The 23078-nt window shown below is 41.4% G+C and overlaps 3 protein-coding genes across 8 annotated transcripts in view; 2 read left to right on the top strand and 1 right to left on the bottom strand.

Moving 5' to 3' along the window:
- Positions 1-478: 478 nt before the first annotated feature.
- On the bottom strand, positions 479-9969 carry LOC120034353 (zinc finger protein 350-like). 5 transcript variants are annotated; one of them, XR_005474030.1, is made up of 7 exons: positions 9541-9969; positions 9085-9172; positions 8882-8990; positions 6483-8639; positions 4225-4364; positions 3790-3895; positions 479-1606 (listed from the first exon to the last, which is right to left on the bottom strand). XR_005474030.1 is itself a non-coding variant. In XM_038980889.1 (7 exons), exons 4-7 carry the CDS (start codon positions 6781-6783, stop codon positions 978-980), a joined length of 1176 nt encoding a protein of 391 aa, XP_038836817.1. In that variant the 5' UTR covers positions 6784-8639; positions 8882-8990; positions 9085-9172; positions 9541-9946; the 3' UTR covers positions 479-977. The 5 variants fall into 5 exon arrangements, 2 of the variants coding, with proteins under 2 accessions (XP_038836817.1, XP_038836825.1); XM_038980889.1 differs by having other exon boundaries at positions 9541-9946; XR_005474031.1 differs by lacking the exon at positions 3790-3895.
- pgls (6-phosphogluconolactonase) lies at positions 9576-16579 on the top strand. 2 transcript variants are annotated; one of them, XM_038980909.1, is made up of 6 exons: positions 9576-9708; positions 11091-11359; positions 12192-12299; positions 12702-12803; positions 15304-15444; positions 15728-16579. In XM_038980909.1, exons 2-6 carry the CDS (start codon positions 11096-11098, stop codon positions 15872-15874), a joined length of 762 nt encoding a protein of 253 aa, XP_038836837.1. In that variant the 5' UTR covers positions 9576-9708; positions 11091-11095; the 3' UTR covers positions 15875-16579. The 2 variants fall into 2 exon arrangements, with proteins under 2 accessions (XP_038836837.1, XP_038836846.1); XM_038980918.1 differs by lacking the exon at positions 9576-9708 and adding an exon at positions 10396-10455.
- Positions 16580-16674: 95 nt separating this feature from the next.
- LOC120034343 (procollagen galactosyltransferase 1-like) overlaps positions 16675-23078 on the top strand; it is a 40702-nt gene continuing 34298 nt past the window's right edge. Inside the window, exon 1 of the mRNA XM_038980866.1 lies at positions 16675-17084. Within this exon, the coding sequence (XP_038836794.1) occupies positions 16867-17084 (218 nt within the window). The 5' untranslated portion in view covers positions 16675-16866. The remainder of the gene's footprint in view (positions 17085-23078) is intronic.

Genomic DNA, 23078 nt, shown 5'->3' with positions numbered 1-23078 from the left:
CCTTGTCAAGGGGTTTGGACGCTGGACATGGGAGTCCCAGTCGGGAGACCCCCCCCCTCCCCCAAATACACTACAGTATGTTGTAGGCTTTATTTGTCTGAATTCGCTACAACACTAACAGGGTGTATTAGGTATGATTTACCTACAATAAAAGTAAATTGAAGTTTTATTTTGCAAAGAACGTGGCGCATGAGTATTGCACAGTTCATAAGTACTGTAATGTTTACCTACCACTAGCCTGTTCTATATTTTAGGCTCAAGGAATTAACCTGCCAATGTTTGATGCAAGATGGTACTGTATCTGCATTGTCCTCTATACATTGGTACAAATGACATAAGATATCATTAAATGGATGTTTTCAAGTTCTGTTCCCAGCAGTGCATTTTATACTTGTTTTGTACATAATGCTTCCATGAGTGTCGTTGTTTTTCTGGAATATATTCATTTGCTTTCATAATTAAAACAGCATTAAGGGTATAACATTTCAATCATTTAATCATTGCCATGTTTACATTTTTATAACATATGGAATACAAATGTAATGTGAGTACAAATAAGTAAATGTATTACTGTACCCATTTAATTCATTACAGAAAATTATTTGGCACACATGTTTACGTGACCGGTCTACTACACTGGCATTCTTCACAGTAGCACAAACAACTGGTATCAGGACCACCACTGTTTAGCACAAACAGTACATGTCTTTAGAGATACTTCAAAAATGTCTAGTCTCTTGCCAATTGTGTGACAAGGCAGTGTGTGTGCAATCCTACAATCAGAGCAGAGGGAAAACTTGAATGGAACAGTTATCTGCCATGTAGTGAAGAGTAACAGCTTGGTCATTAGGGCACACAGTAGCGCAAAACAGTTAACTTTTAAAAAATCTACCTACTGAAAACCATGATTACAATACGGCTAAAGATGTTTCAGGTGCCAGTTTTCAAAACAAGGTTGAAATGTAAATAAAATACAATTAATTGAAACATTGGTGTGTGTTAAAACCGTGTTTATAGGTGTAGCTCTTCCCACAGTCGACACAGCTATAAGGCTTCTCCCCGGTGTGACTCCGGAGATGGACATTCAACGAGCTCTTCTGAGAGAAACTCTTCCCACACTCTGTGCAACTGTAAGGTTTCTCCCCAGAGTGTGTACGCTGATGCAGCTTCAGGTACGTCTTCTGAGCAAAGCGCTTCCCGCAAACGGTGCAGCCAAACGGTTTCTCTCCGGAGTGGCGTCTGATGTGGACTTTCAAGTAGCTCAAATAACCAAAGCTCTTCCCACAAAACAAACAGTCAAACTGCTGCTTCAGGTCTTTTCCAGTTCCCTGCTGGTGGCTTGGACGGTTTCTTGGTGCGTATGTGTTGCGGGGAGGATAGTCCATGTACATCCCATCGGCTGTGTCAGGGCCAGGCTCTGCTGTGTGGTCAACCAGACCAGCCAGAGTGGGGTCTTCCATGAGACTCTCAATGGATGTGGGCTGCTCTGTGTCAGGCTGTACCTGATGGCTGCCTGTAGGGTATGTGTTCAAGTCCCCCTTGTATAGGTGAAGTTGACTGGCAGCTGCTCTCTCTACTGCTGGAGCATCCTCCACAGCTACGCTCCCTGTACAGTACAAATGAAAACAAATCAATACCGGCATCACAGCTGTGAAACAATTCAATAACCAGTCCCATATAGGGCTATTGCAGTGACCGTATTACTGCCACACCGGCAGTCATGAGTCACAACTGCAGTAAAATTAGTAGTACCCAACTCGCTAACTCATCAGGTCCTAATGGTCTGGTACTCAGGGCACTACTTTGTCTCTAACCACTCTGACACCAATGCAATGCAGTTGAAAATCACATCAAGTCAGAAGTTTACATACACTTAGGTTGGAGTCATTAAAACTCATTTTTCAACCACTCCACAAATGTCTTGTTATCAAACTATAGTTTTGGCAAGTCGGTTAGGACATCTACTTTGTGCATGACAAGTAATTTTCCCAACAGATTTCACTATCACAATTCAAGTGGGTCAGAAGTTTACATACACTAAGTTGACTGTGCCTTTAAACAGCTTGGAAAATTCCAGAAAATGTTGTCATGGCTTTAGAAGCTTCTGATAGGCTAATTGACATAATTCGAGTCAATTGGAGGTGTACCTGTGAAGTATCTAAAGTATCTATATCCACAGTAAAACGAGTCCTATATCAACATAACCTGAAAGACCGCTCAGCAAGGAAGAAGCCACTGCTCCAAAACCACCATAAAAAAGGCCAGACTACGGTTTGCAACTGCACATGGGGACAAAGATCGTACTTTTTGGAGAAATGTACTCTGGTCTGATGACACAAAAATAGAACTGTTTGGCCATAATGACCATCGTTATGTTTGGAGGAAAAAGGGGGACGCTTGCAAGCCGAAGAACACCATCCCAACCGTGAAGCACGGGGAGTGGCAGCATCATGTTGTGGGGGTGCTTTGCTGCCGGAGGGACTGGTGCACTTCACAAAATAGCTGGCATCATGAGGTAGGAAAATTATGTGGATATATTGAAGCAACATCTCAAGACATCAGTCAGGAAGTTAAAGCTTGGTCGCAAATGGGTCTTCCAAATGGAGAATGACCCCAAGCATACTTCCAAAGTTGTGGCAAAATGGCTGAAGGACAACAAAGTCAAGGTATTGGAGTGGCCATCACAAATCCCGGACCTCAATCCTACTGAAAATTTGTGGGCAGAACTGAAAAAGCGTGTGTGAGCAAGGAGGCCTACAAACCTGATTTAGTTACACCAGCTCTGTCAGGAGGAATGGGCCAAAATTCACCCAACTTATTGTGGGAAGCTTGTGGAAACATTTGACACAAGTTAAACAATTTAAAGGCAACGCTACCAAATACTAATTGAGTGTATGTAAACTTCTGACCCACTGGGAAGGTGATGAAAGAAATAAAAGCTGAAATAATTCATTCTCTCTACTATTATTCTTACATTTCACATTCTTAAAATAAAGTGGTGATCCTAATTGACCTAAAACAAGAAATGTTTACTTGGATTAAAATGTCAGGATTGTGAAAAACTGAGTTTAAATGTATTTGGCTAAGGTGTATGTAAACTTCAGACTTCAACTGTATATCTTTGGACTTCTAAGGCTTGTATCATTCACAACGAAAGTTGCCAAATAACTCTAAATCTGTTTCAAATGATCCATTTTACGCTCAACATAGCCACTTCATATGTGCACATCCATTCTATTTTATTCAGGTAACTTCAATTATATTCTTCTTACTATAAAATCATAATATAAAGTAATGGCACAGATCTTATAAGCATATATTGTCTGCTAAATGAACAAGCCTATGGCATGGTGCATAGCCAGATAACATACAGTTGGCCAACTCATTCTGTTCTTCTGAAATACATTTGTCATAATGTTTCTTTAGACCTGTCACAAATTCATTATTTTAGGTTGTGGTGTGTAGTCAATTGATGTATTCAACTTTTTTTAAATGCAGACATTCCAAAGGCGCGCATCAGAGGCTTGTACGAGTGGAGCCTGGAGATGCTAAACGTATTTATGTTATTTAACAGTCAATTACCGTGAGACGAGCTGTCTTTCGCATGACAATAACAGGCTGACATAATGTAATCACCGCCACAGCCCTAGTTCCTTAACAGGTCATAGTAGCATACAACTCTTATCCAGAGACTTACAATTGCAACTTGCATCCTTCCTTCATGAAAGGATGTCATTTATTTTACATATGAATGAGCTGTCCGAATTTCAATGATCACGACACACATACTTTTTCTGTTGCTTGCATGTCCCCTCTGCTGGTCCACTGGCTGATCCTCAAACAGCTCTTCTTTGATAAACACCAAGTCAGGCTCATTGTCCACCAAGTCTACTGCCTACACATGACAGGTGAGTGACCGTTACTAGACAACACATGGTTATTTTTTATTCTGAATGTAACAGAAGCACCTTTGTAACCTTCATTGTGATCCGAGAGTATAACCCTTCCCAGTCCCAATTCACTCCTTAACCCTTTCCCTAGGCCCTAACCCTTTGATCTGAATGGTCTGGATAGGTATAAACACTCAGCTTCCACCACATTGCTTGGTCTTTAATCTTACAGATCTGCAAACATCAAATCGGTAGGACTATTGTCAGGGGAAGGGAGCAAATTGAGACAGCCTGGCTAGCAGATGCACTATTCAAGAATATTAATAAATCTGACCTGAGTGACCTCATCATCGCCCAAGATTGCCGATCCAATTGTTGTCTCTTTATCCTGAGGGATTGACTCCCCATCTCTCCATAGATCCATGCACCAGTCCTTACCAAAGACACTCTCTATCGCGGGGGCAGACTGCCTCTCTGAAAATGGAAGCGTCTATCATGAATATACTGACCGTGGCTGAACCAGCCTCCATTCATCTTCTCATTAAACAGCTCTGCAAGCGTTATAACGTTAAAATATGTTACTCACCAAATATGCCTGCAACTATCGCCATTTACTGCCGTTACGCCCGGTATGTACTTCCAAAAAAGGTCTAAATAAAAATCGATAAGCAACCGGAAGAAAATAATTAAGTATTGTTTTTTGACCCGAAGAGGTGCCTATTGGTAGCTCTTCCAGGTCAAAAACAATACATAGAAAAAATGTCCGGTTGCTTATACATTTTTATATAGACCGTTTTTGGAAGTACATACATGCTTGCAGAGTTGTCTACTGAGAAGATGAATAGAAGCTTTGTGGGCAAAGAGGAGATTGATTTGATATGACAAACTGTATTTGTCATGTGTTCGTAAACACGTGTAGACTAATTGTTAAATGCTTGCGTACATGTTGTCGCCTGCAACTGTGTTAAAACCGGTTAAAACAGTGCAGTAACTGTATAATTTGTATTTTTGAAATGTTATTTGATGTAATATGAAAGTAGAGAGCTTTATGTTTCTAGAACTGTACCGCAATTGAGAAGTTGCTGACCTTTTCCAAAATAATGATACAAGGAATAAATACACAGTGAATAACTAAAATAACATGGCTATATACAGTGAATACCAGTACTGATTCGATGTGCAGGGGTACGACGTAATTAAGGTAGCTATGTACATATAGGTAGCGGTAAAGTGACTAGGCAACGGGATAGATAATAAACCGTGGCAGCAGCGTGTGTGGTGAGTGTGAAAGTGTGTGTGGGCTTATGTAGTGTGTATGTTGGGGTGTAAGTATGTGTGTGGGTAGAGTCCAATGTGTGTATAGAGTCGGTGCAAGAGAGTTAGTGCAAAAAAGGTTCAATGCAGGTAGTCCGGGTAGCCATTTGATTAGCTATTTAGAAGTCTTGTTGGTTTCAGACTTGGTGCACTGGTACCACTTTCCATGCGGTCGCAGAAAACGGTTTATATCGCTCGGGTGGCTGGCATCAGACACATTTTGGGTTCTTCCTCTGACACTGCCTGGTGTAGAGGTCCTCGATGGCAGGGAGCTCGGCCTCATCCATCGATGTGGATGGGGGCATGCTCACCCCTCTGTTCCTGTAGTCCACGATCTGCTCCTTTCTCTTGCTGACGTTGAGGGGGAGGTTGTTGTGCTGGCACCTCATTGCCAGGTCTCTGACCTCCTCCCTATAGGCTGCCGCATAGTCATCAGTCCTACCACCATCATGTTGTCGGCAAACGTGATGGTGTTGGAGTTGTGCGCAGCCACGCAGTTGTGGGTGAACAGGAGGGGACTAAGCACACAACCCTGAGGGGCCACGGTGTTGATGGTCAGTGTGGCAGATGTGTTGTTGCCTACCCTCACCGCCTGGGGGCGGCCAGTCAAGAAGTCCAGGAACCAGTTGCTGACCTCCCAGGGTCCTGAGCTTGGAGGGAACTATGATGTTGAATGCTGAGCTGTAGTTTAACAAACGGTTAAATTACCATACACCTTTACAGGGTTAGGGTTCCGACAAGGACCAATGTCCATGTCACAGCGCTCGTTTACGGAAAACAGCTGGAAGACAGAGGCGTACCTGTGCTAATTAACGTTCGCCATCTGTGTCTCCGAACACCTTCGTGTAAACGGAAGATGGACGCCACAAACATGTTGTCGCCTGCAACTGTGTTAAAACCGGTTAAAACAGTGCAGTAACTGTATAATTTGCATTTGTGAAATGTTTTTTGATGTAATATGAAAGTAGAGAGCTTTATGTTTCTAGAACTGTACCGCAATTGAGAATTGAGTCACGTTTAGATGGAGTAACGTTATTTGGCTGTTTGGCCGACGTCACATAAAAAGTTATCAAAACTAACAATGTACTGATTACATCACCCAAAGAATAGCCCGCAATTACACAGAATGTGTGCAGCTAATTGCGGGCTATTCTTTGGGTGCTGAAATCACTAGTTGTATCTAAATTCTACCCACACTAGTCTTAACTCGTTAATCGTGGAATGTATTTATCGGCTACAGTAGCAAGCTAGCTAACGTTACCGTCTAAAAATGCTCACCTCGGTTCTCTGTTGCTCGATGCGTAAATATTTGTCCCGAGACCTGAACTCCATTCTGACAACGGCTGGCAATGACCCTTTTACGCTCGTGCAGTTTTACAGTCTTTAATTCAATCTCTAGCAGATAACATTTCTTCTTTAATGCCTCGTTCTCATTCATGTGTTGGGATATTTCAGAACGGAGAACGGCCGAGCACTCGTCGACAAGTTTACCGATTTCAACCACAGCAGCTTTGCTTAGCATTTCCATAATGCAAGATAACTGGTTCTGAAAACTTCCCCGATTTATCATCGTATTCATGGTTTTGTTTTAAAAAGAAACTAAGTCCAACGTGTATGATAGGCTGGCGATATTAATAAAATGGAATAATAATAGACATTGATTGGGTGGCTAGCTAGCTGAAATAGACCAGGGATAAGAGAAATTACGAGATAGGAATCCCATTGGCCTGTATAAAGCCTCACCCATCAGACTTCCGACCAATCGCGTTTAAGTTGTCATGCTGTGTCACGCGGTTGCTAAACTGATCGTCACGCAATCCCTTCTCAAAGTCGGGGTATGCCTATTTTCCTCGAAAGTACGATGCAAAAGCTATACGATATTACAGATAAGTTAATTATCTCACATCTCCGAAAATATTTTTAATGTTGTACTTCTTGTCTAAATTCATGCTAATGTTGGGTGTTTAGAGCTAGCCCAATTGACTCCCATTCACTCCTTGAAGGAGAGCTCTCCTTGTCCCAGAATCGCCCAGAATGCACCGCGCGGCTCATTGACGCCGCATGGGCATCGTAGACAATGGGCTGTAATATGAATGCAATGGAGTTTCCCATCTTCTCAAAAATATCTCTGAATAGACCTCTCGCTCATGAATCTAAACATTACCGCTTTGAATTGTGGGATACTTTACCGTAAATCCCATAATACTTTACCGTAAATCCCATAAGTAAAGGTCACGCCCACATTTTTGTTGTGCTTTAATTCATGGTTTACGTCAAATATCCCACAATCCAATGCGGTAATGTTTAGATCCAATTAAAAACTACACCCTTGGCAATCGGCTGTTACTTTCACGGCTATATTTCACCTCCAAAACCGATTTCAAATGAGGAAAACGATATCCAGGCTGTATCACATCCGGCCGTGATTTGGAGTCCCATAGGGCGGCGCACAATTGGCCCAGCGTCGTCCGGGTTTGGCCGTCATTGTAAATAAGAATGTGTTCTTAACTGGCTTGCCTAGTTAAATAAAGGTTACATTTGAATAAAATAAAAATGTCAGACAGCAAAATAGAGACCTGGCAAATGTTGAAAAATAGGACAGCTTAATTTTTCTGAAAAGCAAAGACTAATATTCTATGAGGAAAACTTTGAATGACTGAAGTCCAGCAAATCCACTGCAGAGGCTGTAGGCCTATGGTTGGTACTAGTACGGATGAGGTCTATTTGTCCATCTGTCCTCTTGTAAACTGGACTCACTGTAAACATGCATGCTAAACTCTGTATGTACACCCATGTGTTTCTTAAGGTTACAGTTTTTAGTAAATCCCTTCCCACATTTCACACAAACATAAGGTTTTTCTCCGGTGTGGGTGCGCTGGTGCATATCGAGAGTGCATTTTTGAATGAAGCTCTTGCCACAGTCGAGGCAGCGATATGGCTTTTCTCCGGTGTGTGTGCGTTGGTGGGTATAAAGATGCCCTTTCTGTGCGTATCTCTTTCCACACAGCGTGCATCGGTACGGTTTCTCTCCAGTGTGACTTCGCTGGTGTATTTCCAGCTGACTAGAACACCTGAAGTTCTTGCCACATTGCATACAGCCAAATCGTTTAGCTCCTGATGTTCTCAGGCTGTGGATCTTCATGTTCGACTTTGCCACACTGAAGCTCTGAGAGGGCACATTTGTTATACCACCACAGCTGTTTCCAGTTATGGAGTTTCTCTGTGCAGCAGGTGTGATCTGCTGCGCATCCTGGCTCTGTGAACATGCAGGTGGCGTCCAATGCGTGTCCAGGTCCTCCAATTGCACTCCGGATGAGGGCTGAGTGCTGTGGTTCACCTGTCTCTCAGTAAATATAGGGTGGTTGTCTGAGCTGTCTGGACAATGCTGAAGCACATCGAGACACCCAACATCTGTATCAAGTGATGTTGCTGCTCCTGTTTGTGACACAGGAAGGAATGTATAAGTATATCTTTTAGAACATAATTAAACAGTTCAACCTTTATATTCAGTTACACAAGACAAGCCGATGCTTCTGCATTTTGCCTATTGCACTATATTACCCAACCTTCTGGGTTACCCAACTGTTCAGCAATGCCAATACAAGTCACTGTCCTCCCTGACAGTGTACTATTTGGCACCCAGGCCCTCATGTGATTTTTAACCCATCAACACTCACCATTTTCATTTATGAGTTCGGTCTTTGGCCCACTACCCCATACGTCCACCTCTGAAGGTTCCTCCTTGATCACAATCAACTCAGGCTGGTCTCTCACCACTGTGGTAGGCTTTAGGGTAAATAACAACAGCTTAGCAAAAAAATGGTAACTAGAAGGACATTACAGTAAGGCTACTTGACAGAAGGAATGACAGTTAACTTACCACTGTTTCCAAAACAAGAGCACCATCTTCAATCTGATGGATGACGTGCATCTCTCGAGGAGGACAAATATTTTCCCAGGAACTCTCACTAAGCATACAAGAAAACAAATAGATTAAATTCTGCCAGATGAAAAGGGTTGGGTTCAATAAATCAACTATTTAATAAAATCATTTTTACATCAGCATTTATCAAGAACTGCTTTACAGTTACCCAGCCTAACCCCAAAGAGCAAGCAGAAGCCACAGGATTCAAGCAGCACAGGGTTTCATGCAGAATCATTCTAATATCTGTGATTTGTGGCCAATATAATCCAGACCTGGGTCAAAAACTATAGCAAATTAGACATGTGCACTTTTGGGACTCAAATACAGCACACGTCTTTGACCCAGATCTATTCACACACACAAGTACATTACCTGCCCATAGAATATTCAATAAGGGTCAACTTTACAAACCTTTTTTTGATTGCAGGTATTTTGGGCTCAGACTGAGGTCTTTCACAATAATCGTTCATTGAACCATCTCTCGCTCTTGTTGGCGTTTTCGTGCGTGTATCTGCCGTTGCGTCCTGCCTGTGCCCTCCGTCGATCCAAAGCAAATTCTCCATCAGCTGCAGTTTCTCTGTAAGTGTTGCTATTTCATTCCGACCACGCGTTATTTCTAATTTTAAAACCTTTGATTCTATGTCGACTAGTTTGCTTATTTCTGAAACTGCTGTTTTTGATAACGCGTCCATGACAGAAACGAGCTGTGCTTGAAAACAAAAGGCTGTCGACATTTTGGCAAACGTATTTATATAAAACTCAAATCTGCCGATAACTGTATGTATTACTTTCAACGAGCTGTCAAATATTTAGTTTGTTGTATATAACAATGTGTGCCTCGAGTTCTTCGTACAAACATGTACACAACAAAGACGCATGGTTCCATCTACAGGATCGGAGGGGAAATCACAAAGGATCACAGCAAAGAGAACTGGCAATTTTGCATCTAAAAAGCATTTGGGAGAATAATTTTAGAACATTTTCATTTAATAACTACCATAACTATATCGAGTAAAGGGGGTTCAATTAGTATACGTAGGTCATAGTCTGTTACTATACTGTTAATTATCAGTTAGTTGATTTACTTCTAATATCGTATACAATCCAGATCATCAAAAACGATTAGAGTGTACTACAGACCGTTCTTAGGCTTAAATCCAAATACAGTGCACATAACACACACAGCATTTGAGGCAATCACAATCACTACAATTACCAGAATTCAACATAACAGGGCGGTCCTGGATATTTGATTGGCTAGTGGAGGAATAGTTTCAGGAAGTGCTGCGAGTTGCAAAATTGCGTTCGCTGACAAAAAAAGAGAAGGTAATTCTACAAGATTAATTTTGAGTAATATGTTGGTTTTTCACACGCTTTATTAGAGCTAATAGTATGAATTTGATACCTGTCTGGAACTGGTGAGCTTCACCTACTCTCCAGATTGAGATGCAAGCTATCAATGGCACTGCAAAACTCTCTTACATGCACCGTAGTGGACACTTAACGTGCATCAGTGAGATTATGCTGATAAATCCGACTGTTATACCAGTTTTCTGGTTACACCGCCTGAAACTAAGCACTGCAAAAACTTGGAAAGTTTCTTTACAAGCCAGAAAGTTAAATATAATTACATTTGAACTTAGTCTGATGTACAGGCAATGTAAAGCGTAGTCACATTCGGACTACAGTGAGGTGTGAATTTCCCCGAAGAGTACTCACTATCATCATCATCATTATTATTATAGACCAGTCCACTCTTGCCTTTTTTTGTTATATTTATTGGTAGCTGGCCCGCTTCTTTTGAATTGGGGGAATTCTGCAATATCATGGTGAATTGTATAACAATGTGGTGTATTGACAGTGACACTTCCTCCTTACTGGTATAAGAAGTGCATCACTGATTATAAAATAAACTGTTTTCTGTTACCTCATCCTTCTTTTTTCCCCTTCTTCTATTCCAGTCAGGATGTCAGGCAGAAGAGTAGTGGTGTTCCCCTCAGCAGCAGAGCTTGGTCCAGCTCTGGCTCACCTGGTAGCATCTCGGGCTGACAAGGCCCTGTTGGACCATGGCCGGTTCTCCCTGGGCCTCTCAGGGGGCAGCCTGGTGTCCATGCTCAGCAAGGAGCTGCCCGCCCTGCCAGACCTGGACTGCAGCCACTGGCTAGCAGGGTTCTGTGATGAGAGGCTGGTTCCCTTTGACGATGGAGAGAGTACCTATGGACTGTACAAGGTAACATAATCTCATCGTTTACTGGTCCTCGCCTCTGCAGCTGCATATATTAAAATCGGTTTACTGTAAACCTGCTATGCACAAAAGATGGCAATTAATATACAGTGAATGTACAAAATATTAAGCACACCTGTTATTTCCATGATAGACTGACCAGGTGAAGGATATGATCCCTTATTGATGTCAGTTGTTAAATCCACTTCAATCAGTTTAGATGAAGGGTAGGAGACCGCTTAAAAAGGGACAATTGAGACATGGATTGTGTGCAGTATGTGTGCCATTCAGGGGAATGGGCAAGACAAAAGATTTAAGTGCCTTTGAACAGGGTATGGTACCAGGTGCACCGGTTTAAATTTGTGTCAAGAACTGCAACACGGCATGGTTTTTCACGCTCAACAGTTTCCTGTGTGTATCAAAAATGGTCCACCACCCAAAGGACATCCAGCCAACTTGACACAACTATGGGAAGCATTGTAGTCAACATGGGCCAGAATCCCTGTGGAACGCTTTCGAAACCTTGTAGAGTCCATGCCCCGAAAAATGTAGGCTGTTCAGAGGGAAAAAAGGGGGTGCAACTCAATGTTAGGAAGGTGTTCCTAATGTTTTGTACAGTCAGTGTATGTGCATATTCTTATCCTACAGCCTGATGTCTGTATTTTTCTGCAAGCACACATATTTAATTCAGGGGCAGGGCATTTACCTTTTTCTAGTTTTCATTAAAACCTTTTAAGGCCAGTTCTATCAAGTGTTGATCCTATTAGGATCAACACTTATATTCACTTATATTCATCCTAACTCTTTATATTCAATCATGTTTTGTTTTTGTCAACAGAATCAGTTGTTCTCCAAAATCAACATCCCAGACAGTGGGGTCCTGGCGATTGACCCCTCCTTATCTGTACAGGAGTGTGCTGAGGATTATGCCCGCAAACTGAAGGAGGTACACACCCACACACACGCATATACACACACAGTGAATGTATCACTTCTATGGTTATGAAACAAAGAAAGGTTATGACATGAAATACTGAGATATTATAGTCTATTTTGGTTTTGAAAGGTAGACTCAGCGCTATGATGTAGATGCAAAAAGTAAACCGCATAGTTGGTCAATTTCCACAACAACTAAGAGTGTTGAAGCGCAAGACTTTACTTCTCTGCTGTTTTGGTGCCCTGTCTACCACGCTGTGAACAGTGTGAAGGGAACCCGTACAGATACTGTGAGTAACTGTGTGTGAGCGAAGTGTTGCATCTCGCTCACCTCAATATCTCCGGTGCTGCTCATGGCAACGTCATTTCGACTGAGTCTACTTTTTAATTATTTTGTCTCATGTACATATAGGCCTTCCCGAAGGAGGATATCCCTGTGTTTGATCTGTTGCTGCTGGGCATGGGGCCTGATGGACACACCTGTTCTCTCTTCCCAGACCATCCCCTGTTGGAGGTGAGCACAGTCTACACCCCAGTTCCAGGTCGTCTTTATTGCACTGTAGACTCATTCCATGTTGACTCCCAGGTTGTCTTTTGTTTTTGCAGTCGCGAAGTGTTTAACATTTTCTATGATAAAGCAATCTTCTCAGACGACCTGGATCCCCGCCTGTATCACTCACTGGGTTGTAATTCTGGTATCGAAGGAGCTAAAACGGATAACTGTTTACATCAATGTTACTGATACGTCGTCTTTTTTAACCATGTGGTCTTGTGATGATCAGATCATGACGTTCCATCTGGTTCTCCATGAGGGTTATAAAACGTTTAAAAAGGCGTTGCTTGGTCTGGGAGTGTAATTAAAGCTGTTAGATACTATTCTCATCAGATAGTCTTTCATAATGGAAGAACTGTCATCTGTTATGGGAGAACAGAAAATGCTCAGCATACATGTCGGAAGCAGCCCTCTCCCAGTTTCATGTTATTTGAACTGGAAATTAGCCATAACCCCTCTACGGTTAGTTGAATACAAATATTTATGTTTAACACATGTAAGGGAAGGCGTTCATGTTGACAGAAACATCATCTATTGTAGTGCAAATCCATGAATGCATGATCGCAAATTACTGTCAGACCGACATATGGGGCTTTTAACAATATTAGAAAATCTCACACCCATTCACACACCCATTTTATAAATCCCCCTGGGAACCCACCCTTTAGTCTATAATAATTAGAACGTCTTTTAACGACACTTATAGATACAGTTGAAGTCGAAAGTTTACATACACCTTAGCCAAATGCATTTAAACTCAGTTTTTTACAATTCCTGACATTTAATCCTAGTACAAATTCCCTTAGGTTAGTTAGGATCACCACTTTATTTTAATGTGAAATGTTAGAATAATAGTAGAGAGTGATTTATTTCAGCTTTTATTTTGTTCATCACATTCCCAGTGGGTCAGAAGTTTACATACACTCAATTAGTATTTGGTAGCATTGCCTTTAAATTGTTTAACTTGGGTCAAACGTTTCGGGTAGCCTTCCACAAGCTTCCCACAATAAGTTGGGTGAATTTTGGCCCATTCCTCCTGACAGAGCTGGTGTAACTGAGTCAGGTTTGTAGGCCTCCTTGCTCGCACACGCTTTTTCAATTCTGCCCACAAATTTTCTATAGGATTGAGGTCAGGGCTTTGTGATGGCCACTCCAATACCTTGACTTTGTTGTCCTTAAGCCATTTTGCCACAACTTTGGGAGTATACTTGGGGTCCATTTGGAAGACCCATTTGCGACCTTCACGGTTGGGATGGGGTTCTTCGGCTTGCAAGCCTCCCCTTTTTCCTCCAAACATAACGATGGTCATTATGACCAAACAGTTCTATTTTTGTTTAATCTGACCAGAGGACATTTCTCCAAAAAAGTACGAACTTTGTCCCCATGTGCAGTTGCAAACCGTAGTCTGGCTTTTTTATGGCAGTTTTGGAGCAGTGGCTTCTTCCTTGCTGAGCGGCCTTTTGGGTTATGTCGATATAGGACTTGTTTTACTGTGGATATAGATACTTTTGTACCTGTTTCCTCCAGCATCTTCACAAGGTCCCTTGCTGTTGTTCTGGGATTGATTTGTACTTTTCGCACCAAAGTACGTTCATCTCTAGGAAACAGAACGCGTCTTCTTCCTGAGTGGTATGATGGCTGTGTGGTCCCATGGTGTTTATACTTGCATACTATTGTTTGTTCAGATGAACGTGGTACCTTCAGGCGTGTGGAAATTGCTCCCAATGATGAGCCAGACTTGTGGAGGTCTACAATATATTTTCTGAGGTCTTGGCTGATTTCTTTAGATTTTCCCACGATGTCTAGCAAAGAGGCACAGAGTTGGAAGGTAGGCCTTGAAATACATCCACAGGTACACCTCCAATTGAATCAAATTATGTCAATTAGCCTATCAGAAGCTTCTAAAGCCATGACAACATTTTCTGGAATTTTCCTATCTTTTTAAAGGCGTAGTCAACTTAGTGTATGTAAACTTCTGACCCACTGGAATTGTGATACAGTGAATTGTAAGTGAAATAATCTGTCTGTACACAATTGTTGGAAAACTTACTTGTGTCATGCACAAAGTAGATGTCCTAACCGACTTGCCAAACTATAGTTTGTTAACAAGAAATGTGTGGATTGGTTGAAAAACTAGTTTTAATTACTCCAACCTAAGTGAATGTAAACTTCCGACTTCAACTGTAATATGCAGTAGGTTTGAATACGGATTCAAAGGTATGGGGCTATACATGAATGTACAGACAGTATTTTGTGAAGTCTCAGTGTAAGGTATAAAAGAATTATCTTTAGATTCTTCCTTTCAGTTAATTTAGGTCTGGTTCTGTCCAGTACTGTGTTTATTTAATGTGTTCCTTTACACACACACGAATACACCTGTCCTGTCATGCATGTGTTGTTTTAGTCACTCCACTGGCTATGTATGGACCGTTCTTGTGTTTTGGGTTTACCACTCTTTTAGGAAACCCAGAAAATTGTGGCCCCAATCGGTGACTCGCCCAAGCCCCCACCACAACGTGTGACCATGACATTTCCCATGGTGAATTTAGCCCGCTGTGTGGTCTTTGTGTCAACAGGGGGCAGCAAAGCACCAGTGCTAAAGGTACTGTATCCTGTCCTCCAAACTGGCATCCTCTCTGATGCAATAATATCTCACTCTGATCCTAACCTATTAAGAATCAAGAAATGTCACTATGAAGACTTGATTCAGTTTATTTGTATTTATTTTTACCTGTCATTCACTGTTATAAATTTTTTAATAATCACTAAAATAAATGTCGCTGTACAACAGTAATGGATTGAGAGCATTTCTGTGGTTGTTGATAACACTATGACAAGTGAGCGTTTCCTTTCACCTTGTGAGTTTCTGTTTTGGTCTCCCACAGCAAGTGCTGGAGGGTGGGGAAGGCCCGGCCCTACCTGCAGCCAGAGTGGTCCCCAGCCAAGGTGAGCTGTTCTGGCTCATAGATGAACCAGCTGCTGCCTCCTTGACACTCCAGGTGGAGAGACCAGGCTCTGCAGCAAAACTCTAAAGACCAAAGAGAAGGACAAAAAGGAATTGAAGAACTCAACATCCACAGAGAGAAATGTACAGGATATCACTGAACATTCCTGTTTCTATTTAACGGTGTTATGTTTTAGACATGAGATTAAAACCTACATATCATGAAAATGGGATGTAAGTGAATGAATGAATAGGAAAAACATTGGATTGTTAACACATCAGTTGTAGAACTGTGCTGAGTGTATGTATCGTGATGGGGAAACCATTTGAAGTAGTTGCTGGATGATTCATTCCAGAGGAAACGGTGTAACGTCATAATAATACAAATAGATTTACTATTAAAGTTTCAGGGTTCTGATGCAATGAAAAGTTTAGTGTGTACAATCTCGTGAAACTGTATGGGATTCCAACTAGCTGCTTGTATGGTAGCTAGCCTCAGCCAGAAAGTCCCCATATGGGACCAGTGTTTACTTTGTTACTAATCTGTTGACCTCTGTACTTTAAAGTTCGACTTTGCATTTGACTATCAAAGTGGGCGATATAATTTAGGACATGCACTTCTGTCTAACCAAAAAATGTTGGATTTTGATGATAAACTTAAATGGCACATGCCCTTCTTGGCTAAAGGGTACAATGATGAAAAGAAAGATGTGTACAGAATTATCAATATTAACATTAAGAATTGATGAATAAAGGTAAAACAAATAAATTGCTAAATTCGTAGTAGTTTCCACATGCAAAAATTATTATTCAATATGTCATAAACTTGCTGTTACGTTGTAACAACCACTGTGTAATTTAGGCCCATCCCCTTTAAACATTGAAGGACATCTCCTTTAATCCTCTGGTTGAATATCGCTGAGACTGTTTGCAGCGTTGTAATTGAGGTGTTGCGTTTTTGTCGGTGGTGACATATTTTCATATGAAAGGGCTTCAAGTCAGTGAAATATTTGCTCCTTCTGCATAGTGTGTTTCTTTGTTAGTTTATAACTTGCTTTTCTCCACTTGCTGTGCTTTGCGATGCACGGGTACAACTTCCTTCTGTCCACCGCCCTGACGATACTGTTCTCCGGACCAGCTCGAGGATACTTCCCCGAAGAGCGCTGGAGCCCCGAATCTCCACTTCTTGCCCCGCGGGTCTTCATTGCCCTCGTCTGCCGCAACTCTGAACATTCTCTGCCTTATTTCCTTGGAAATATCGAACGTCTGAATTATCCCAAGGACCGCGTGGCAATTTGGTAAGTGTGTTTAAATGTGAGGTATGGTCTCTGTTTTATGATGGTATTGATGTGGCTAGCATATTAGTTAGCTAACGTTACTGTAATTTACAAGGGCAGGGTGTCATTCCTCGTTACTGGTCAATTTTTATGTATGTTTAGATGACAGTCAAACGCAACTTTCCTAGCACCAACCATAATGTAAGTTACATATGTAAGATCAGAATTACAGCTATCATTACAAATGTTCTGAAAATATGAATCCGGGCGAGGGGGCGCAACTTTCCTTGCAGCGAGTCTGTGAAAGTTTTTAGGGGGAAAGGGGGGTAGTCATTTTCCTGCAACGTCACCAGAGTGCACTGTATGGTGCATAGTGTTCAATTGAATTGGTCAGATGTTTGGCATTTCTGTTGAAATAGAGGCCACTACTACTAGCCAGTGCCTACGTGGTATTTATTCACCCATTGGAAACACAGAAAGGATAGAGCCCCCCTGCCTGTAACCTGTCAATCCGTCTTCTACTGTATTTCTCCTCACCTTCGCCAAGGAGAGAATATCCCCTCTGTCTAAAAACTATCCACTGTTCTGATTTCTGAATGTGTCGCCCTAAGGGCTAGGCTAAATACTGATCTGTTAGTTCAGCTATTAAACTGAGATGATGACGACAGGAAATATAGCCACAGGAAATCTCTTGACTGTCCCCCATGATGAAAGCGGGGAGGGGGCTGTGGATCTTCATATTTTACCAGTCTAAATGAGTGGGTGGTGGGATGGAGGTCAATTCGATTTTTTCTTGGTATTGACCAGGTCAGATAAGATACTGTGTAGCCTATTGCTAAACAGTGTATTGATGTTGTTTTGAGGTAAAAAAAATAAAAAAATAAACAATGACTTGGAACCTCTATGTTTAGGCTACTACTGATGAATCAAATCAAATTTTATTGGTCACATACACATGGTTAGCAGATGTTATTGCAAGTCTAGCGAAGTGCTTATAATTCTAACCATGCAGCAATATCTAACAAGTAATCTAACAATTCCACAACAACTACCTAATACACACAATCTAAGTAAAGGAATGGAATAAGAATATATATAGTTGAAGTCGGAAGTTTACATACACATTTAAACTCAGTTTTTCACAATTCCTGACATTTAATCCTAGTAAAAATTCCCTGTCTTAGGTCAGTTAGGAGCACCACTTTATTTGAATGTGAAATGTCCGAATAATAGTAGTGAGAAGTATTTATTTCAGCTTTTATTTCTTTCATCACATTCCCAGTGGGTCAGAAGTTTACATACACTCAATTAGTATTTGGCAGAGTTACCTTTAAATTGTTTAACTTGGGTCAAACGTTTCAGGTAGCCTTCCACAAGCTTCCCACAATAAGTTGGGTGAATTTTGCCCGTTCCTCCTGACAGAGCTGGTGTCACTGAGTCAGGTTTGTAGGCCTCCTTGCTCACACACGCTTTTTCAGTGCTGCCCACAAATTTTCTATAGGATTGAGGTCAGGGCTTTGTGATTGCCACTCCAATACCTTGACTTTGTTGTCCTTAAGCCATTTTGCCACAACTTTGGAAGTATGCTTGGGGTCATTGTCCATTTGGAAGGCCCATTTGCAACCAAGCTTTAACTTCCTGACTGATGTCTTGAGATGTTGCTTCAATATATCCACATAATTTTCCTCCCTCATTATGCCATCTATTTTGTGAAGTGCACCAGTCCTTCCTGCAGCAAAGCACACCCACAACATGCTGCTGCCACCCCCGTGCTTCACGGTTGGGATGGTGTTCTTCGGCGTGCAAGCCTCCCCCTTTTTCCTCCAAACATAACAATGGTAATTATGGCCAAACAGTTCTATTTTTGTTTCATCAGACCAGAGGACATTTCTCCAAAAGTACCATCTTTGTCCCCATGTGCAGTTGCAAACCGTAGTCTGGCTTTTTTTATGGTGGTTTTGGAGTAGTGGCTTCTTCCTTGCTGAGCGTCCTTTCAGGTTATGCCGATATAGGACTCGCTTTACTGTGGATATAGATACTTTTGTACCTGTTTCCTCCAGCATCTTCACAAGGTCCTTTGCTGTTGTTCTGGGATTGATTTGCACTTTTCGCACCAAAGTACGTTCATCTCTAGGAGACAGAACGCGTCTCCTTCCTGAGCAGTATGATGGCTGCATGGTCCCATGGTGTTTATACTTGCGTACTATTGTTTGTACAGATGAACGTGGTACCTTCAGGCGTTTGGAAATTGCTCCCAAGGATGAACCAGACTTGTGGAGGTCTACAATTTATTTTCTGAGGTCTTGGCTGATTTCTTTAGATTTTCCCATGATGTCAAGCAAAGAGGCACAGAGTTGGAAGGTAGGCCTTGAAATACATCCACAGGTACACCTCCAATTGACTCAAATTATGTCAATTAGCATATCAGAAGCTTCTGAAGCCATGAAATCGTTTTCTGGAATTTTCCAAGCTGTTTAAAGGCACAGTCAACATAGTGTATGTAAACTTCTGACACACTGGAATTGTGATACAGTGAATTGTAAGTGAAATAATCTGTCTGTAAACAATTGTTGGAAAACTTACTTGTGTCATGCACAAAGTAGATGTCCTAACCGACTTGCCAAAACTATAGTTTGTTTAAACTTCTTACGCTACCGACGCTACCGTCCCACTTGCCCAACATCCGGTGAAATTACAGAGCGCGAAATTCAAACGACAGAATTCTAAATATTTAACTTTCATAAAATCACAAGTGTAATACATCAAAATGAAGCTTAACTTCTTGTTAATCCAGCCGCTGTGTCAGATTTCAAAAAGGCTTTACGGCGAAAGCACACCATGCGATTATCCTCATACAAAACCATGAAAAACATATTTCAACCAGGCAGGTGCGACACGAAAGTCAGAAATAGAGATATAATAACTGCCTTACCTTTGATGATCTTCTTCTGTTGGCACTCCAAAAGGTCCCAGTTACATCACAAATGGTCCTTTTGTTCGATAATGTCCTTCTTCATATCCATAAAAACTCAGTTTAGCTGGTGCGCTTCAGTCAATAATCCACCCAGTTTCCCTCCATGAAAATGCATACAAAATGAATCCTAAACTTTACTAATAAACTTTTCCAAACAAACCTTAGGTACCCTAATACGTAAATTAACGATAAAATTTAAGACGGAGAATCCTTATTGTCTTTACCGGAGAAAAATACCAAAGAACAAGCTCTCATTGACGCGCTTGGAAACACTACAGCCAAAATGGGAGCTACCTAGAAAAACTACAATTTCTGGCTCATTTTTCCAAAAACCAGCCTGAAACTCTTTCTAAAGACTGTTGACAGTGGAAGCCCTAGTAACTGCAATCTGGGAGGACTTCGCCTTATAATAAAAGTGACAGTCATTGAAAATAGTGGTATTTATTTATTTAGTTTTGGGGGGATGGTTTGTCCTCCGGGTTTTGCTTGCCTTATCAGTTCTGCTATACTCACAGACATTATTTTAACAGTTTTAGAAACTTTAGAGTGTTTTCTATCCAAATCTACCAATTATATGCATATCCTAGCTTCTGGGCCTGAGTAACAGGCACGCTTTCATCCGGTTGTGAAAATACTGCCCCCTACCCAAGAGAGGTTAACAAGAAATTTGTGGAGTGGTTGAAAAATGAGTTTTAATGACTCCAACCTAAGTGTATGTAAACTTCCGACTTCAACTGTACATGTAAATATATATGGATGAGCAAGAAGCGGCATAGGCAAGATGCAATAAATGGTATAAAATACAGTATATACATATGAGATGAGTAATGCAAGATATATAAACATTATTAAAGTGGCATTATTAAAGTGATTAGTGATCCATTTATTAAAGTGGCCAAAGAGTTCAAGTCTGTATGTAGGCAGCAGCCTCACTGTGTTAGTGATGGCTGTTTAACGTTTCTAGGACACACGTTCCGTTAGCGGAACCTCTCGACAACATTCCGCTGAAAAGGCACCGCGGGAAATTCAAAAATATTTTTTTGAAATATGTAACTTTCACACATTAACAAGTCCAATACAGCAAATGAAAGATAAACATCTTGTTAATCTACCCATCGTGTCCGATTTAAAAAATGCTTTACAGCAAAAACACAACATATGATTATGTTAGATCACCGCCAAGTCCAAAAAACACACAGCCATTTTCCCAGCCAAAGATAGGAGTCACAAAAAGCAGAAATAGAGATAAAATGAATCACTAACCTTTGATGATCTTCATCAGATGACACTCATAGGACATCTTGTTACACAATACATGTATGTTTTGTTTGATAATGTGCATATTTATATCCAAAAATCTCAGTTTACATTGGCGCCATGTTCAGAAATGCCTCCAAAATATCCAGAGAAATTGCAGAGAGCCACATCAAATAACAGAAATACTCATCATAAACTTTGATGAAAGATACATGTTTTACATAGAATGAAAGACACACTTGTTCTTAATGCAACCGCTGTGTCAGATTTCAAAAAAACTTTACAGAAAAAGCAAATCATGCAATAATCTGAGACGGAGCTCAGAACAATAGCCAAATTAGCCGCCATGTTGGGGTCAACAGAAACCAGAAAATACATGATAAATGTTTCCTTACCTTTGATGAACTTCATCAGAATGCAGTCCTAGGAATCCCAGGTCCACAATAAATGCTTGATTTGTTCGATAATGTCCGTTATTTATGTCCAATTAGCTACTTTGGTTAGCGCGTTTGGTAAACAATTCCAAAGTCACAAAGCGCGTCCACTATAACGTGACGAAATGTCCAAAAGTTCCATAACAGTCAGTAGAAACATGTGAAACGATGTACTGAATCAATCTTTAGAATGTTGTTAACATACATCTTGAATAACGTTCCAACCGGAGAATTAGATAGACTTCAGTTGAGCAATGGAATGGATGCCTATCACGTGAACGCGCGTGGTCAGCTCGTGGCAGTGGTGACTAATTCCTGTCTCCTTCAGCCCCCCTTCACATTAGAGTCATCAGACAAAGTTCTATTGACTGTTGACATCTAGTGAAAGCCGTAGGAAGTGAAAACTCATCAATATCTCGCTGTAATTTCAATGAGAGCTTGGTTGAAAATCTAGCACCCTCAGAAAAAATCCAAACAGGAAGTGGAACTTCTCAGGTTTTTGCCTATCATTTGAGTTCTGTTATACTCACAGACATAATTCAAACAGTTTTAGAAACTTCAGAGTGTTTTCTATCCAATACTACTAATAATATGCAAATATTAGCAACTATGACTGAGGAGCAGGCCGTTTCCTCTGGGCACCTCTGTGCACCTTTCATCCAAGCTACTCAATACTGCCCCTGCAGCCATAAGAAGGTAATGATGAGCTTGGAGGGTACTATGGTGTTGAATGCTGAGCTGGAGTCAATGAACAGCATTCTTACATAGGTATTCCTCTTGTCCAGGTGGGATAGGGCAGTGTGTAGTGTGATGGCGATTGTATCGTCTGTGGATCTATTGGGGCAGTACGCAAATTGAAGTGGGTCTAGGGTGACAGTTAAGGTGGAGGTGATATGATCTATGACTAGTCTCTCAAAGCACTTCATGATGACAGAAGTGAGTGCTACAGGGCGGTAGTCATTTAGTTCAGTTACCGTTGACTTCTTGGGTACAGGAACAATGGTGGCCATCTTGAAGCATGTGGGGACAGCAGACTGGGATAGAGAGAGATTGAATATTTTCGTAAACACACAAGCCAGCTGGTCTGCGCATGCTCTGAGGATGCGGCTAGGGATGCCGCCTGGGCCGGCAGCCTTTTGCAGGGTTAACACGTTTAAATGTCTTACTCACGTCGGCCATGGGGAATAACTAAACTGTTTGTATTCGGCCATATTCCCAGTCAACTTTCCGTGGTTAAATCAGGTGGTTCGCGCTTTCAGTTTTGAGCGAATGCCGCCATCTATCCACGGTTTCTGGTTAGGGTAGGTTTTAATAGTCACAGTGGGTACAACATCTCTTATGCACTTCGTT

Source organism: Salvelinus namaycush, chromosome 3 (assembly GCF_016432855.1).
Source record: "Salvelinus namaycush isolate Seneca chromosome 3, SaNama_1.0, whole genome shotgun sequence".
In the NCBI taxonomy this organism is placed as follows: domain Eukaryota; kingdom Metazoa; phylum Chordata; class Actinopteri; order Salmoniformes; family Salmonidae; genus Salvelinus; species Salvelinus namaycush.
The sequence above is the reverse complement of the archived record's forward strand: the minus strand, read 5'-3'. Positions and strand labels throughout refer to the sequence as shown.